At 48.1% G+C, this 18,851-nt stretch overlaps 1 protein-coding gene across 4 annotated transcripts in view; it reads right to left on the bottom strand.

The window, feature by feature from the left end:
• Positions 1–13,222, bottom strand: part of FAM120B (family with sequence similarity 120 member B) — a 42,727-nt gene extending 29,505 nt beyond the window's left edge. For 2 of the 4 annotated variants that reach the window (XM_084777083.1, XM_084777085.1), the window contains exons 1-4: positions 12,652–13,218; positions 6,621–7,930; positions 3,248–3,428; positions 1,448–1,549 (exon numbers count right to left, since the gene is read on the bottom strand). In XM_084777083.1, the coding sequence (XP_084633209.1) occupies positions 1,448–1,549; positions 3,248–3,428; positions 6,621–7,913 (1,576 nt within the window). In that variant the 5' untranslated portion in view covers positions 7,914–7,930; positions 12,652–13,218. The other 2 variants (XM_084777086.1, XM_084777084.1) reach the window with 2 other exon arrangements.
• Positions 13,223–18,851: the final 5,629 nt, after the last annotated feature.

The raw sequence follows: 18,851 nt of genomic DNA, 5'->3' as shown, positions 1-18,851 counted from the left end.
ATGTTTGGAGAACATATTTAGAATACAGTAAACAGGTGTGCGCTCCCTTGTTGGCCAACGTTTAATCGCTTCTCCCTCCTTCCTCTGTCCCCTCCCTCCTGCCTCTGTCCCCTCCCTCCTTCCTCTGTCCACTCCCTCCTTCCTCTGTCCACTCCCTCCTTCCTCTGTCCCCTCCCTCCTTCCTCTGTCCCCCCCTCCTTCCTCTGTCCCCTCCCTCCTTCCTCTGTCCCCTCCCTCCTTCCTCTGTCCCCTCCCTCCTGCCTCTGTCCCCTCCCTCCTTCCTCTGTCCCCTCCCTCCTTCCTCTGTCCCCTCCCTCCTTCCTCTGTCCCCTCCCTCCTTCCTCTGTCCCCTCTCTCCTTCCTCTGTCCCCTCCCTCCTTCCTCTGTCCCCTCCCTCCTTCCTCTGTCCCCTCCCTCCTTCCTTTGACCCCTCCCTCCTGCCTCTGTCCCCTCCCTCCTTCCTTTTGTCCCCTCCCTCCTTTCTGAACTTCCTCCTGCTTTTTTCCCCCCTTTTCCTTTTTGAGATAGTGCCCCATTATGCAGCCAAGCTGGCCTTGAACCTGGACTCTTCCTCCTCCTGACTACTCAGGCCACAGGCGTGCGCCATCACATCCAACTATCCTTCCTAATTTTTATTACTTTTAGTCAGGCAAACAAACACCATAGCACATGCCTTGCTAGAGGGACCGGCCAATAGCGGACTACAGAAAGATCCAAGGCCGACCTGGGAGAGGAGACAGAGCAGGGAAGACCTGTTGAGAAGAGAAGCATTGCGAGGCAGCCAGTGAACGCTAGCTACCTTCGCAGGGAAGAAAATATCTGACATGGAACAAGACAAGGGTGCAACAAAACAGCTCTAAGTGTCTCCTGCTGACAGGACCTCACTGTCTGTGTCACATGCTCTGTGAGGAGAATGCCTTCCAGGGCATATCCCAGAGACCCAGCTCCCCAATTTGAGGCCCCACCTCCTAAATTCAGAATGATACCATCAGATCATGGCTCCATCAATGGACTGACCCACTGAACCGCCCAGTGCCTTTATGATCCAGGTACAGAATCTCAGGGAGTTGGAGAGATGGCTTAGTAGGTAAAATGCCTACATAAGGAGGAGGAGGAAGAAGAGGAGGAGGAAGACCTGAGTTTGATCCTCCAGAGTCCACACACAAAAAGCCAGAGGCAATGCCATGTGCTTGCAATCCCAGGGCCCAGGAGGTGGAGACTGGGATCACCACTCAGCAAGTCCAGCCAAATCAGAGAGTTCCAAGTTCAGTGACAGATTGTCTTTAAGAAACAGAATCAAGTGGACTTAAGAAGACGCTCAATGTTGGCCTCCCCATGAAATCTGTAAGTCACTAACCCTTTATCACTGGAGTCTCAGGTCAGTCAACGTGAAATTCTGCACACAGACATTCACACTCTATGATGAATCGCTTAAGGCTGTACATACCTTGAACGGTCATCTGCAGAGGCCTAACAAGGTCTGGGTGCTTCAGGGAGTTTCCAGGGTACACAAACCACTCCCTGACCACTGGGCCGATGCTGGCTCCATCTGAGTAAAGACAAAGTCAGAAGGGACAGGAGGACTGCAAAGTCCTTGCACAGCCATTTGCCTCACGACTTTTCCTTCCACCCCAGGGATGAGAGAGATCCTGGCAGCAGCAGGCACTGCATTTCTCTAAGTGACCTGCTCTTTCCTTCCACACTGCTTTGATAAAAAGGGGAAAACAATAAAACAAAAATCTGAGCCAACTGAAATCTTACAATAATTAGTCGCCAAACATACAGAAAAAATTTTGTTCTTAAAAGTCTAGTGTAAGTTTTGTAAGTGGCTTCAAATACTGAGTTTAAGGCCAGAAGGGGTGGGCTGGAGAGATGGCTTGGGGGTGAACAGCAGTCACATGGCTACTCTCTCAAGTGACCTGACACCCCTTCTAACCTCCACAGGCACCAGGCATGTACATGGTGCAAAGATGCACATGCAAGCAACACTCTTTTGTTGTTTTTGTTTGTTTGTTTGTTTGTTTGTTTAGTATGTGAGTGCTCTATCTGCATGTACATCTGCAGGCCAGGAGAGGGAATCAGATCCCAATATAGATGGTTGTGAGCCACCATGTGGTTGCTGGGAATTAAACTCAGGACCTCTAGAAGTGCAGCCAGTGCTCTTAACCGCTGAGCCATCTCTCCAGCCCCCTTGTTTTGTTTTTCAAGACAGGGTTTCTCTGTGTAGCTTTGGCTGTCCTGGAACAGGCTCTCTAGACCAGGCTGGCCTTGAACTCACAGAGATCTGCCTGCCTCTGCCTCTGCCTCTGCCTCTGCCTCCTGAGTGTGTGCCACCACACCTGGCTGCAAAACACTCTTATACATAAAATAAATTAAACATCAGAAGGGACTCTCACAAGGCAGCAGCAGTTCCTACTAAGTGCGTTCATATAGTGGTGAAGTAGAGAGGGAAGAAAAGTGGTCAGACAGGGTAAGGTGTGCTCAGACACTAGCCCAGGACCAGACACACACCACGGCTCCACTCCGAAACTGACTTCCTGCACGGAACAGATCAAGGCTGACTGTACCTACAAGGCTGATGACTGTACGCAATCAAGTCATGTCAGTTCAAGGACTGACCCCCGTTTGTGAGACCTTCCGCCTCTCTCCGAGAAATGCTTTATACTTTGAAAAATCTTTCCTATTTAACCAGCACTTGTGTTTCCCAGGACTATTTAACTAGTCTGTTTGTATTTCTGGTTTCTTGCCTCAAACCCATGTGTGGACGACTTTTGCACATTTCCAAGTGGTACTGGCCTCTTTTCTCAGGCAGGGAGGAAAGATGCTCATTTCAACCACCTGGGAAAGAGTGGGCACTGGGCAGGGGCAGAGAGAAAAAGGAACAGCAAGGCTGACTCTAAGTCTTTATCACTGGGATGCTCCAAGCTGAAAACAATCCTTAGGGATCATTTGTTTGGAGGACAAGGGCTCCTCATTGTTTTTTGTGGTTGTTGTTGCTTGTTTTTTGAGACAGTGTCTCTCTATGTAGTCCTGGCTGTCCTGGAGCTCCCTTTGTAGACCGAGTTGGCCTCGAACTCACAGAGATAATAATGTCTTATATCATTAATCTTTAATGGTGCTCTCAAGTACAGATTTTACAGACAAACAAAACCTGTTGTTTGCTTGTCCTTTGAGAATGCACTGCCCTACACTTCTCAGAATCCATCTCTAAAAGAAGCATTGCTGAAAGAGACCAACTGGCTCTCACCTTCCCAGTCCCCGAGTAAGAGTGCGTACACCCGCTGGCGGACCGGGCGGTAGATGAAGGCTTGGCTGGGCAGGGCCTGGTCCAGCTCATCCTCCAGGGTGTTGCTGCACTCGATCTCTGCACTGCTCATAATGTTGTACACGAGGTAGCTTTCTGAGTGGATGTGCTGCATCCTCGCAACCTGTTCAAGGATTCAAACACAAACAGTCAATACCACTTACCAATTTATTTAAGAGACTCAAACGAGGAACCGTCATTCAAACACATGATGTTAAGCGGCATTTAGGTTTTCTTTCTTTTGGTCTAACAAGGTCAAGCTCTCCTTGTGTCCCCCAGTCTGCCGATCTTATACTTACCTGTGCAATGTTTTATTATTATGTCAGCTTGAGGCCTCCCAAGAAACACATGCTCACCGTTCTCCATCACGGCTGTTGGAAGGGCTCCTAACTGATGCACCAGCCCCAGCCTCTCACCGGAACCACTCATTCACACTACCCCCACGCTGTCTTCTTGGAACCAGATTAATTTGCTCCCCTGTGTAAGACATCTGAACGGCTACCACAAACTTCACCATGACATTCTTGGTCCCACTAGGTCTGGAATCTTCTTTATCTCTGTGTCCACCATTTTGCTCTCCTAGAAACTGCTACACTCACTCCACGGGACGACACTGTCTTCCAATCGCTGCACAGATCCGTCTTTCTTACCACAGCTTCCTACCCTCTTGAGCTCACCTCAGGCGTGGCCTGTGTTCTCCACAGACCTGCCCCTCCTTCCCAGCTGTTTGCCTGGTGTTAAAAGCTTGTCGGGGGAGATCTAATCCCATCGTCAACCATGAGACAGTGAACTGCTTCTTGTTTGGTGTCATTCAGCCCTAACACAGCTTTTGTCCGTCCTTCCTTCCTTCCTTTCTTTCTTTTCTTAAATGAAGGTTTTGTTTATTTAGCTCATAGGTCTGGAGGTTCCAGGGCACGGACCTGCATAGATCCAGATCTGCGCAGGGCCCTTCTGGTTGTCACACTGTCCTGTATGGTAATGGCAGAAATAGTACATGAACAGGACATCAGTCAGCCAGGTGACTGTGGTTACACTTCAGAGGTAGTACTAACCAGCCGAGGACAAAGGCAAGAAAGACGGCAATCCAGCCATCACACTCTCAGTCCAAGAGGTGAGAGTGTCCTTCCCAGGGCACAGTTCCCCTTAGGCCCAACCCCCTAAATGTCCCATACCCTCTCCATTGCCACAATGGGGATGAACACATGAATCTATGGGGAGCACCCAGCTGTGCACACACTGATGCAGAAAGTGGCAGCGAGGATGGGAGACTGGCTTAGCACACACCCTTAATTCCAGGGCGTTCTGTGCACAGGATTTAATAAAGCTAACGCTAGGTCAAGAGGCGGAACAGGAAACCAGCTGACAGGGAGTAAGCAGAGAGGAGGGATGCTGAGCTGAAGGAGTTAACACAGAGTGGTGGCCCACGCCTTTAACCCCAGCACTCTGGAGGCACAGCCTGGTCTACAAAAGCGAGTCTAGGACAGCCAAGGCTACACACAGAAATCCTGTCTCAAAAAACCCAAGACAGAGTGGAGAAGTAGAAGGCTTTTGGCCTTTTGCTCTGGGACATGGCCGTAGGAAGGTCAGCTGGGCGCTTCCTCTGCCCTGAGCTAGGACGTTTTCAGCCCAGCATCTGGTTCCTGAGTCTTCATTGATAAAATCAAATGATTTGGGATTTTCATTCATTATAACAACAGATGCTGTGCTGTATTCATTTGTCTGTTCAATTTTTCTTACTTTCTCCCTTTTTTCTTATGTTGCACCTGGTTTCAATAACTAGCAAATCACGTTCCAACATATGTATTTGTCCTCTGCACAACACAGGCCAAGCCATAGGATGTGATTTAAACCCAACTTCCTCATTAAATAAGAAGTTTAGGTTAAAAGGTCTACAATGACTTTCATGCGTTGTTTTTACTTGTAAAGAACAAATTTCATTATCATGGGAATAAAGGTCATGCTATATCTACAGTATTATTCAGAATTTTAAATCTAAACCGTCTATCAAAAGGCATTTAAATGTTATGCTGGGATGACCTGGGCTGTCAAATATTTAGATCTAATTTATATGCATCAAAGTAGACCTAGTTATACGGACTCGCTGTTGAGATCTGAGTCTTAACAACCCTTTTCATTGTTTTCCTTATGTTGAGATCTGAGTCTTAATGGCCCTTTCCATTGTTTTCCTTATAACACAGGTGTTACTTAAAAAGTCCCCAGATCACTGGGAGGTTAACTTACAGGAAAATACAAGATAATAAAGGTCTTTATTTCTCCACCCAGCATGACAAATGACCTAGAAAGGACAACAGTCACTCAGGAGGAGTTCTTGACAATCACCACGGCAATGTCTACAGCTGCAGGAAGTGGGTACTGCATGAACTAAATCTTCACTTGATGGATATAACAAGACTCAGAAAGACTGGCTATGAAAAGTGAGAGGGTCAGGTATGGTGGCACATGACTTTAATCCTAGCGTTTAATCCAGGGAGGCAGAGGCAGGCAAATTACTGTGAGTTCAAAGCCAGCCTATCCTACATAGTGAGTGCCAGGGCAGCCAGGGCTACACAGCAAGACCCTGACTCAAAAGTGAGACAGAATGCCTAGGTCTGCAGCTTGAATGACAGTGACACAATGTCATGCTCAAAAGTTTGTGGGTAAAACCATGGCTGGTTCTGAGCTTGTACCCTTTGGTCATTTCTGTGGATGTCCACTTTATCCACACAACCAAGAAAACAGGACTGGGGGTGGAGCTGGGGCTAGCATATGCCGGAACGGCAGAGCTGGGGATGACTAGAAAAGCAACCACTTCACAGGGCTGTTGTGTCTAGAGTGAAACCTCATATAAACTGAAAACCTGAACTGTGAGTCTCCAGCAAACTGAACTCTCAAGCTTACAGGACGTTAACAGAGTCAGCCCAAACTCCTCACATTTAACAACTTGTGATTGTGGTTACACTCTGCCTTTCCAAGTTTCCCTCGCCTCAAGCCTCAGCCTCTGGCCACACAGTGACAGGGATTTAGTCAGTACATCTGTGGGGTTCCCACAGCCCCCACAAGGCCTGACTCCGTGGGGGAGCGCTCTCCTCACACCTTAACCCACAGCATCCTCTCCTTAGGACTCCTACATCCTACTTACGAGACAGTATCAAATGTACTTACAGTGTCATTTCATATACATGGGGACCCTTCCTAACTAGAATCAAGAGGTTTCTAGTCTGTACCTTCCCACTAAACCGTCATGATCAAATCCATTGGTAGATGTACTTTCAATCATGACACTGTGGCTGGAGGTGGGGGAGGCACATCCACTCACCTTTAAGATTTCGGAGTCTGACACCGTGGTCGCTTGTTTTATCTCAGGTTCCATGTCCATGGCATCTTCTTGTTTAATTTCAGGGTGTGGGCGCATGAGTGCTTCTAGATTACATTCTGAGTCTGTTTCTGAAGGTAGGTTTTGCTTGAACTCTGGGCATGTATATACGGAACCTTCTTGCTTGGATTCAGGATCTGTGCACATGGGAACTTCCTGGTTGGATTCAGGATCCGTGCACATGGGAACTTCCTGCTTGGAGTCAGAATCTATACACATGGGAACTTCTTGCTTGGATTCGGGGTTTAAACTCACCACTTGCTTGTCTGCTATTACGCCTTTGGGTGTTTGAATTAACCACGGAGACTTCTGCCCGGGCAAAAGATATGACGTCACTCCTTTATAAAAAAGAGCTTTGTTTGGCCCCAAGGGCAGCAGCTCCTCGATTCTTTTCTCACCTTGATGCAAGCGAAGAACTTTGGAGATGTAGTCTGAGACGGCTAAGATGGTATTTCCCCTTTTCCCAGCATTCTCCTTCACAGCCGTGTAGGATGACAGGCACCTGTACCGGAAGCTCTCAAACATGCCTTCCGGGGTGGTGTCATTGCCAAGCAGGCAGGCCAGCAGGGGAAGGTCGGCCACACGGAGGCCGAGGCTCTCACAGAGCTTCTCTCGACAGAGCATGATGGTTTCCAGACTTTCCAGGCAGAGGTCACCAATTGAAAAGTAGGGACACGTATCATAAATCAAGTAATCAGTGTCTTCCCCAAGGATCCCAAGACAGTTGTGCTGGAGGCCGTAGGCGGCCACCTCGTAGTCGGCCTCCTGTAACGAGCAGAAAGTCTCCTGGCCCAGCGCCTTGAGAGCGAACCGCGTGAATATGGCCAGGCCAGACGGGATGAAGAACATGTTTCTGCCCGGCTGGTCTCTTTTCGACTTGATGTGGTGGAAAATCTTGGATATCTCCCTGTTGTTTTTGAGTCTCCGCTTTACCCACTCATCTCTCTTGCCCGGCTCCACCATGCCGTCAAAGAAGAAGATCAGCTTGACGCCGGCCGACGTGAAGGCCGCAACGAACTCTCTCAAAGCCGAGAAGTACTCCCGCCACTGGCCGCCGCAAATCCAAGATTCTGGTGTGTACCAGTACCGGAGACAGCACATGGCGTCCACCACAATGGTTGGCGTACTTCCGGGGTACCTGCTGCGGTGCTGCTCCGCCAGTTTGGGGATATTTACTACTGTGCATATATGTGGGCAAGTGCTTCCCACAAAGCCCTGCAAACCCCTCACACCCATGACTGGATTTTATGAGTCTGCAATAAAACAAAGTAAACCTGCAATTAGGAACTACGGTATCACTTCTCGACTGTCATCATTTAATGCTTGGGAAAAGTGTGCACCACGCTACATGACCCACCGACTGACTGGGATGTTTTCAATGGGAACGCAGGAGGCATTTTTATTATTAAGCACATGTTACTTTCTAGAGCGGGACTTTCACAAAGACAATACACAGACAGCGCGATGAGGTCCTGAAGGAAGAAGACAGAAATTTTTTCTGTTTACAAGAAACAAAGGGAATATCTGATTGTAATTGTCTGTGTGTATACGCGTGCGTGCGTGCGTGCGTGCGTGTGTGCATGCGTGCGTTAATTCCATACCATATGACCTAGCCTACTTGCCAGGAGTCACAAGGCATGAAGGCATCAAAATGAAAGCAAAATTATTATTTAAAGCTTTCTGGAGGATTAGCATGAGGGGCTGGGCTCCTTCCTATGTGACAGGGTGGGTCTGTGGTCTAACAGTGTTGTCTCTGATGCCCAAGAATGCGGACACTGCAATGACTCTGCTGATACATATACTTATTGCAAGTGTTAAAACTTGTCACATTATGCAGGTAAATGTGCCAAGTACACTCAATAAAGGTGCTTAATTTAAAAACTATATAAAAAACCCACTATGCTAAATAGTTGCAACATTTGAGATGGTGACTCACAAAAAGAGTGAAATAGAGATACAAAATACTTCAAGAGTCAGAATTCAAAATGTGGGAAAGTATCACCAAAATTCTTTATGTAGTGAGATGTACTTACATATGTCCTTATATGTGAATGAATGACATTCTTCAGGCAGACAAAGTCCATAAATAGTAAAAAAAAATAAAAAATAAAAAATCCACAAGAAAACTTGCATCTTAATGGTTTATTTTTCATCCTATTTTTTAAAATATGGCATCAAGCCACTAAGTCCTTTGATAAAATATTAACAACAACAACAAATCCTTAATATACAAAAAGCAACACAAAATAATGGGTCTTGAAGACCTAGGGCAGAGAGACTGTATCATCGTCAGTGTACTCACCAGCTAGGCAGAGTTGGGCTCACAAGAAACACAGACGCCAACACACAAACACACACATCTACGCTCACACAAACAGACACGCCCACACAAACACATGCTCATACACACACAAACACTAAACCTGTAAAACAAACTGACTGATGTGTGGAAAAAGCTATAAGCTCCACTATAACAATGAAGAAACTGTAAAAACTCTAAAGGCACCTTCACAGGACTATCACTGTAAGAACTTACTGGTTACTAACAGGCACCAGCTCCTACTGGTAGTCTGAAGTCTGAAGTTGTCATTAGCAATTTAGACATCAATGGGGGGACACAAATATTACACATTTTACATTAAAATTTAAAGAAGCCCTGTTATTAATATTACGGACGTGTGTACCCCACGTATATGTAATGTATGTATATATTATGGTGTAAGAACTTATCACAGAACTGCGATGACAGTATTTGCGTTACTGCAGGAGGTAGTGAGCCTGGTGACATGATTGTCTCAACTAGCAGGGTGTCCGCTAGATCCCTGGGTATGAGTCCCACATTAGGACGTTTACACTTTCTGCTGCTGCTGTTTTTAGTGTGTACAGGACTCACACATGCAGGAAAACATTTTTGCCACCAAGTTATATTTCTACTCCTAACACTTTTCTGGGAGAGAATGCTTTTTTTTCCCCCTGTAATATTATCCAACACAGTATGGAGGAGACAGGCTTTGTAAAAGGAATATATGAAGACAAAGGCTAGTGAGAACAGACAAGTAAGAGCACACAGATTAGCTGGGTAACGTGGCACCCATCTGTAATGCCAGTACTCTGGGAGGCAGAGGCAGACGGATCTCTGTGAGTTCGAGAACAGCCTGGTCTACAAAGTGAATCCAGGACAGCTTGGACTACACAGAGAAACCCTGTTTGGAAAAACTAAAACTAAAAGAAAAAAAAAGGCAAACAGGAGAGACAAATATAAATCTTGCCCATTCACAGAGTACATGTCTATGCAGTGAGAAAATGCCACTTTTCTCCCAGGTAATCCCTGCATGCTAGGATCCAAGAGACTCGTCCTAATAGGACACAAGTAACAGCCACAAGGGCCATGACCAACCATGACAGACGCCTCCAGCATCAGTCACAACACATGTGAAGACAGTGAGATGAGCAACAGGGATCTCCTTCCTCTCCTGGACTGACGATGCTGCCATGAGCCTCACAGCCTCCGTGTTGGAGCTGCTGCTGTCTACCGTTGTTGTTTGTTTAAGTATTTCCCACCAAAGCCGCAAGGACAGAAATGAGTTTCTTGTTATCTTTTCCTTATTTTCCAGGAAGCCAGGCTCAGTATACCGCCTTGGTTTTACTCAAATGTTTTCGATCCTCCCTTACCCTGTAATGGAAAGCCTGCTACTTAAATGGAGCAGGGGCCAGTCCCTTAGTGTTTACCTGTTAATTTCTCCCACTGTGAATCCTAAACTATCTCAGAAAAGCTCTCTTGTGCGCTCGCGCTCGCTCTCTCTCTCTCCCCCCCCCTCTCTCTCTCCCCTCCCCCCCCCCCCCCCCCCCCCCGCGCGCACGCGCGCCGAGACATTTAGAGAAGGCACGGGACATTAGAACACATCTGATAATTAAAGGATCGTCAACTGCCCAGTATTCACAAGACCCATTTCCTTCTTGGACGGGGAACCAGGTAAGACTCAGAAGGTGCACCAAACTTCTAACACTCATAAGGACCCACCCCAAAGTTACAAAAGCCATAACTGCGCAAGAGACAAAGCTCTCCAAAGGGCCCGGGTGCCTGCAGGAGTGCTTCCTGGATGCAGTTTCCTTGAGCTGTTCCCCACACTGGAGTGGGCTTTTTGGTTACAGAGCTGCCTTTGAGTCACCCATGTCCTTGTAAATAACTTCAGTAAACATACTGGTTCCTTGGAACCTGGTTTTCGGTCTGTTGTCAGTGGCCTGGCATTTGTTTATACTTCCCAAGGAAGCCTCTAGCACACAGCACACAGCTAGTACACTGTAAAATAAAGTTTCCCCAAAGAGAGAAAGCTGTGGACATTGTTTAGATTATTATTACTTTTATTTATTGCTAAACGCTTATAAGGAAGTTGTTTGCTTCCTAAAGCAGATATTGCAAGATGATTGGAAAAAAAAACCCAACAATATACAAATAAGTTAGGGCATGTTTACATGTAGGTTAATAGGGTCTTACTAGGTACAATGCCTAGATGAGGATGCTCTCCCAATAGTCCACTCCTACTAGATGAAGTTCTATTGCTCAATATAACCTGAGATGCTCTGAGAATCCCTTCCAGTAGGCTGAGCCTTTCAAGACAACGGCATCCATGTCTGTCACATCACAACACAGCCCGCCAGTCTCCCATCTGCTAGGACCAATGCCTACTCAGAAAGTAAACGGATAAAGCCAAGAGCGAGTGTACAAAGTTAAGACTGAGAACCCGCCCACAGTTCACAGCTTGCCATTAAAGTCAGAGAGGGCAAAATAGAGAAATAATGTCTAACAATAAAGTTAAAACTGTGTGTAGTTGGTATTCTAAGAACAATAATTGATGGCGTTGTATGGAATGTATTTTTATTACCAAGGTGGAGTCAACTCAGAAGTTAAATTAAATTAAATTAAATTAATACCTGGAACACAGAAGTTGCAATGCTCTCCCCAAAGACAAGACCTTGCCTTCAAATGCCAAGCACACCTTGAAGGTGGAGGGGACAGGGAGGGGAAAGACTGGGAACAACGAGGCTTGCAAAGGAGCAAGATAAAGCCAAACAGCAAGTTGTAAAGGGCCTACAACATACAGTCAGGAAGACTTTCTTTTTAAAAGAATTCCAATTATGAACTGAGGGCTGGTTCGTTTCCCAATGCCTTAAAAATGTGATTTGCTTACAAAGCAAAGAGAGTCCCAAAACTTGAATTCGTGAACTTTCCATTATCAGCTCTATAAATATAATATGTTCCAGTCTGGAGGTAGAACAGAATCTCCCAATGCTGAAAACAAAATGACCTCAAATGCTATTTATTCACATATATCAACACGTGGAAGACTGGCTGGGCAGAATTTCTTTCTTTCTTTCTTTTTAAAGTAGGAGGTGCTACAGTCAAGGTGGGTGGCAAGAGAAGAAACGCACCTGTTTTTTGGTGCCTTTCAAAAAAACGGGGAAGCCCAGCCAGATTCCTACACTACACTAATGTCAGTCAGTCAGTCAAGGTCAGGAAATATGGGAGAAATGATGAGCGACTGCCTGAAGAACGTGACCGTGTGTAACAGCAAGTCCCTAAGAAAGATCTGAAAGCGTATGTAGAAAAGCCTGACCAAAAGGAGGGTACCCATCCCTAGAAGAACTCAACACCGCAGAGGCCCAGCCCCTTGGACTCTCCATCACTTCGAGTCCGTCCCACATCTCCCTACCGCGGGGTTTCCAGGTCCCTTCCCTACCTCTCTGGTCCCCAGCGTCCTGGAGCTGGGCTCAGGAGGAGCCTCCACCCCGTTGCACCTGCAAGAGGGTGGCTGCCTCTCCCTACACCAAGGACCGCAACAGCCGGGCGGGCGCAAGCGCAGCCAAGACGCAGGGGTGTGGCCACGGCGAGGGCGAGCCGACGGGACGCTGGGAGGAGCCGGGGATACGGAGGCGCGACAGCAGAGCCCGAGGGCCCGTCCCCAGCCCGGCCTACCTAGAGGAGCTCAGCAGTAGCGGCCGACCCGTCAGCTAGACTTCAGACCCGCAGTCTCACGCGTGTCCACTTCCGCTTCCGTCATTGCACTTCCGCCCGAAGATGTGCCTAGTGAGACAACGTAAAGCTTGAGCTTACGTAACTGGAAGTGAAGGGACCCCGGGAGACGAAAGGGATGTAGTGCGCAGGCGCTAGAGCTGGTTGGGGGCGAGCGGTGGTTGGTGCTCAGGCAGAGGGAAGCCTCAACCCGTTGCCCAGCCTCAACCCGTTGCCCAGCAACCGGGGGATAGCCAAGGATGAGGATGCCCGCCCACCCCTGGGAGGCCGGACGGCGCACTGGGCTTGTCCCGCAGAGCTTCTGCTTCCGTAGCGCTTGCAGACAACCCGCAGAGGATACTGACTGGAAACTCCTTTTTCACCCACCAGACCACGGCTTGCATCCACGCGGCACTCCCTGGGAGCACCGGGGCGGCGCAGCTCGGACACGGCAATGATGCGGGTCACTTTATTGGGTGGAGTTTAGGGTGGCCATCCTTGTAGGCCGCCACATTCGGGCTGTGTTAAGCCGGAGGTGGGGTGGGGTGGGGTGTGGGGGGGGGGCTGTATTTTGGATGGAAATCCCCACTAGGTGAAGTGTAGCTCCCTTGTTGGAAGCACTTGGATCTCAAGGTTACAGCTTTGCCTTTAATAGTTGTTGACTCCCACAGCCCAGGCCTCATGTGGGTCGCCTAATAAGGGGAGCAGGAGCTGTCCCTGCCATGGACCCTGTGCCTGCTTTATGATCACTTCCCCCCGTGGGGCTGCCTTGCCAGGCCATGGGGGCAGGGGATGCTCTCAGTCCTGATGTGACTTGATGGGTTCGTGTGGGGGAGGGGCTCCCCTTTTCTGAGGAATAAGGAAGTGGGAGGGAGGGTGGGAACGAGAGGAGAGGAGGGAGGGGGCCATGATCAGAGTGTAAAGTGAATAGACATAGAAATCAGTTAAAAGAATATAGCTGTTGAATCAACACACCTAGCTGCCTGTGTTAGCCTTATGGTGTCCTGGCTCCTAGTCAGGAGCCTTACAGCTCCAGGGTGCTTCCTCAGCAGCCAGAGGTAGCAGCAACTTGGTGGCTTTCCACAGCAGCTGGGGCTTGCAGTAAAAACATCTCCTGTTTACTGTCATGAGGTCTGGAGTAACTGAGCAAGGTTATCTAAGAGCCGTCTCAAGGCGTCATGGCCAAAGCAGTTTCCTAAGGCACTGCCACAGCAGGGCCAGTGCTTGACAGTCTCTTTGAGGCAACCACAGCTGACCTGAAGTCTTCCCTGGACATTACTGCCTGGAACAGGACAGTGGTGCTTGCGGTTGCCCTGATGACAGCTTGAGGAACCTCCAGGGGCAGCCACTTGCTTATACTTCCTGCTTCATTGACAACTCCCAGGTCTCTAGCAATGATGAGGCGGAAGTTGCAATTGCCATCACCCTAACAACATGCTTCAGTCCTGCAGGAGTGGCAGCCATACTATCCTGTCTTAGCAGGTTTGGGGGGGGGTGGAGCCAGAACAACCCCCCCCTCCCGCCCACCTCAGCCTTCATCTCTGCCTGTCTCGGCATATCGTCTCACTATCTTAGTTGCTCTTGTATGGCTTTGGTAAACTATCACAACCACAGAGTGAGTCACCATCCCCGTTGGGAAGTGTGGCAGAAGGCAGGTGTGGCAGGCGACTGGAGCAGCTGAGCGCTCTCGTCTCCAACACTGTGCAGGAAGCAGAGAGAATGAAATGAAATGGGAGAGGCCTTAAAGCCTCAGGGCCACCACACTTCCACCAACAAGGCCACACATCCCAAGTCTACTCAAACTGTCACCAACTGAGGACCAGGTGTTCAGACATCTGAGCCTATGGGGGACACTCTCATTCAAACCCCTAAACTCATTCTCTCTCTCTCTCTCTCTCTCTCTCTCTCTCTCTCTCTCTCTCTCTCTCTCTCTCTCAGAAACCTCAGTGGAGAAAACATTTCCATCAGATTGCCTGTACATAACTCTGGAGGATATTTTCTTGATCAATGAGTCCACGTGGGAGGGCCCAGCCCACTGGTGGCAGTACCACTCCCCGCCACTCCTGGGCAGAGGGTCCTGAGTTGTATAAGAAAGCAGGCTGAACAAGGAAAACAAGGCAGTAAACAAGCTACTTACGGCTTCAACTCAGTCTCTGCCTCCAGATTCCTGCCTTGGCTTCCTTCGATGGGCTGTAACCCAGGATATGTAAGCCAAATAAAACCTTTCTTCCCCAAGTTGCTTTTGGTTACGGCATTTTTAATCATAGTAATGGAAGCCCCGAGGAAGATAAAAGTTGGTACCAAGGTTTATGGGATATTGCTGTGACAGACCTGACCATGTTTGGGGAATGACCATGGACGGACTTTGAAACTTTGGACTAGTAAAGCTATTGAGTGTTCAGAGCTGAGCCGTTGTGGGAGATAATGCTGAGATCGGAGCAGGTGATGAAGGCCTGGCTTGTGAATTATCAGAGGGAAGTTTGGCAGTCCCTTCAAGACTCTGTCGCCGGCCGGGAAGGGTGGAGTACGAAACAGATCCTGGCCAGAAGACCTCCAGTTCAGTTGGAGGTGCAGGAGAAAAGATTTCTCCAAGTGTTACTGCTCTTTTAGCTGGGCCACCAGCACCAGACCAGATGACAGCGGAGAGCTCAGGGCTCTGAAACGCGAGCCAGGCGGCAACAAGTGTCTGGCCTGGTTTGGCCAAGTCAGTGGCTGCCTCAAGAACAGCCGATAATGGAGGCTCTGAGCTCCCAAACCGATTGGCAGTGGCAGAAGCCCAGTTTGGTTCGGGAAAACAGAACAGCTGGCCCCTCGGCTCAGCAGATGGGCACGGCGGTGGGCGGGGCGGCATGAGAAGACGCCAGCATGGATCCGAGCTGAGACACCCATGAATGGCAGAAACTCGCCGTGGCCAACACCACGAGGCTGCGTGACCAGCAGTCAAACTCAGGGGTCCAATGGTGAATTCTTCGGGGAGGGGAGCCCTTCTTTCCCCCAGAATAAATGACAAGTCTCAGACAGTCATGGTGGAGGAGTGGAGTGAGACAGCGAGTTTATTTCATGAATCAGGAACATTATACGCCTTGAGGGGCAAGGATGTGTTTCAGGGGTGAATGTGTTTGCTTCTCTAGGGCTAGGAGTGCCATGGACATTTCATTTATATGCAGCAGCACAGACCTATCCTAGGAAGGGGACTGCACTACTTAATTACCCCAGAGGAGGGGGTAGAGGGGGTGGGGGTGGGGGTGGGGGAAGAATTCTAGGTACGACTAGAGGTATGGGAAAAGGTCATTAGTTGGAAGCTAAGGTACCAAGACATCTCATTAACACAGGGGAGGACAGTTCCAGGAATCCCCAGGTGCACATTGAACAAGCTTCTTATGTGGGCGGGGCAGGGGGAGGTTGGGCCTGTAATCTCCCTGAGGGCCATGTGACACTCCTTAGGAGATCTGGGGTTTCAGGGAACTCAGCTGAGGAAGGGAGTCCATTTCAGCACCGAGCTCAGGGCTTTCCGGTAATGCCAGACTTGGACCTTATCAGCACGGCCCAACAGGGCTGTTCTATACATTAAGACTCTAGGCGCCACTGAATTGGCTCAGTGCTTAAGCGCACGTGTTGCTATTGATGGGGAGCTAAGTTTGACCCCCAATTCCCACAGGGCAGTGTACAACCATCTAAAATTCCAACCACAGGGGATCGGATACCTTCTTCTGACTTTTTAGGGCACCAGGCAGGCACAAGTGCACATACATACAAAACCACTCCTTCTAAAATAAAACAAAGTGAGGATAAATGATAAAATAATCTGTGGTTCTGGTCAGCGGAAACTGAAGAACAGGCCATGTCTCACAAGAGATCAAACCATTAACATGAAACTTGCTTTTCTGGGACAATCAATACTGGCCAGAGGGGTGGGGCGCTGAAGAATCCTCTATGATTACAAACAGACCCACATTGAGCTGGGCATGGTGGTGCATGCCTTTAATCCCAGCACTTGGGAGGCAGAGGCAGGAGGATCGCTGTGAGTTCAAGGCCAGCCTGGTCTGCAAAGCAAGTCCAAGACAGCCAAGACTACACAAAGAAACCCTGTCTCGAAAAAACAAAACAAAACAAAACAAAAAACAAGACACAAACAAACAAACAGTCCTACATCTTGGAGTAACAAAAATATTTAACTTGCTTGATTTTCCAGGATTTGCCACGGTTGAGAGACTTTGGGCTTTTTAAAGAGACACTGTGTTTCTAAAAAGATCTCGGACATCTAAAGTGTTGAAAAATGTAAAGCTGTGGCAGTTTCAAAGTTATGTATGTTTTGTGTTGTGATACTGGTATTAACAAGAGGCCTTGGGGATAAGCAGAAGTGGCTTAATAGTAGTGTGCTTGTGTGACAGGTTTGCAAGAGATCAGTTGTCCTGAACCCCCTCCCAACTCGATGTAAGGTAGAGTTATCAGGGAAGTGAAATCTCAATTGAGAAAAAAAATATATATTTTCACCAGATTGCCTGTAGACAAGTCTGTAGGGCATAGTGATTCATGCAGAGGGGCCCTGCTCTCTGCAGCTGTGCCACCTGGGTATAATACAAAAGCCGGAGCATGGCAGGAACAAGAAGCCAGTCCCTCAATGGCTTCTGGTTGAGTTCCTGCCTCCAGGCTCCTGCATTTAGTTCCTGCCCTGACTCTCCTCAGTGACAGAGGAAAGGCTGAGACTCATAAGATGAAACGAACCCTTTCCTCCCCAAGTTGCTTTCAATGACGGTGTTTTATCACAGCAATAGAAACCCTGACTAAAACACAGCACCTGACAGAGGAAAATACTAAAGTGTACTTTTAACAAAGATTTAACATGCAGTTAACACTTTCTTTTTTCCCTGAGACAGGGTTTCTCTGTGTAGCCTTGGCTGTTGTGGACTCACTTTGTAGACCAGGCTAACCTCAAACTCACAGAGACCCACCTGCCTCTGTCTCCAAGTGCTGGGATTACAGGCGTGCACCACCATGCCCAGTTTAGTTAACATGTTTCTTCAGTGAACATTTCCATTATTATTTTTTATTATTATTATTATTATTATTATTATTATTATTATTATTATTATTATTATTATCTTAATTATTAGCCTCCGTCCTGCAATAAGTTTAACAAGGATTGAGTCCTGATATGTCTAGCTGGGGTTATGTACACTCACGACATTCTCAGGCTAATCCTGGTAGCAAAAGGCCACGTCACATGCTGCCTGCACAATCTCACTCATTTCTGTAGTTTCCATTACACCTTTCTCTCTACAGTCAGGAGAATGTTTGTTCAGCCACTTGTAAGATACAGTGGGCTTGAGATTCATATGATTGTTAAATGTAAGCTTCTGACAAAATCCAATTATTAATTTACCACCTTGGTTTGGGTGCGCCCCCAAACTTATCTGTTCTTCTCTGTGGGAATTTTATGGCTCCTAGTGAATTAATGATGTTTCACTCAAGGAGTGAAGTAGGGGAAACAGTTTGTTATTTCCTTCAGAACCTCTGGAGGACACTTGACGGAGCACTCAAAGTCACTAAGCTGAAATTATACCAAAGGCACATTAAAGGGCTTGGAAAGACATCTTTATGATAATCAAAGCTGCCATTTCCTGCTGAACTTTTTCTCCCAAGTAAAATCAAACAGTGTCCAGAACCTGCTGGTTGAGCATGGTTGGGTTCTACCATATGTGAAATTTCCTCTAGTCTGAAGGGGTTCATGACGGGTGAGGACACAAATGAACACACCAGATGCTAGCACACCAACGAAACGGTAAGGAGTAAGCTATCTGTGCCCCAGACAGTTCAGGCTTGGAAATCTATGGTGCTGTTTGAAGTGGGGGGTGCTTTGGAAGGTGGGCCCTGATGGCAGAGCCCTCATTGGATCGCATGAGCCCCTCTTGCTCTATTTCTACCATGCAGGAAACAGGGAGAAGGCAAACAACCGAAACGAAAGATCTTACCAGAACCCGACCACGCTGGCGCTCTGACTTCAGCACCAGGCAGGTCTGTGAGAAAAGCCTGTGCTCTGTCTGGAGTACTTAGAGCAGCCTGAGAGCTGGGCAGTGATGACACAGAGCAAAGAGACGCAGTGGAAAGACGGGTGGGTGGGAGATGAGCAGGAAAGAAAGGACAGCTTAGCAAAAGGCATAGCT

This window comes from Acomys minous, assembly GCF_964271855.1.
Source record: "Acomys minous genome assembly, chromosome: 3".
NCBI classification, from domain to species: Eukaryota; Metazoa; Chordata; class Mammalia; order Rodentia; family Muridae; genus Acomys; species Acomys minous.
This window is presented reverse-complemented; position numbering and strand designations above follow the sequence as displayed.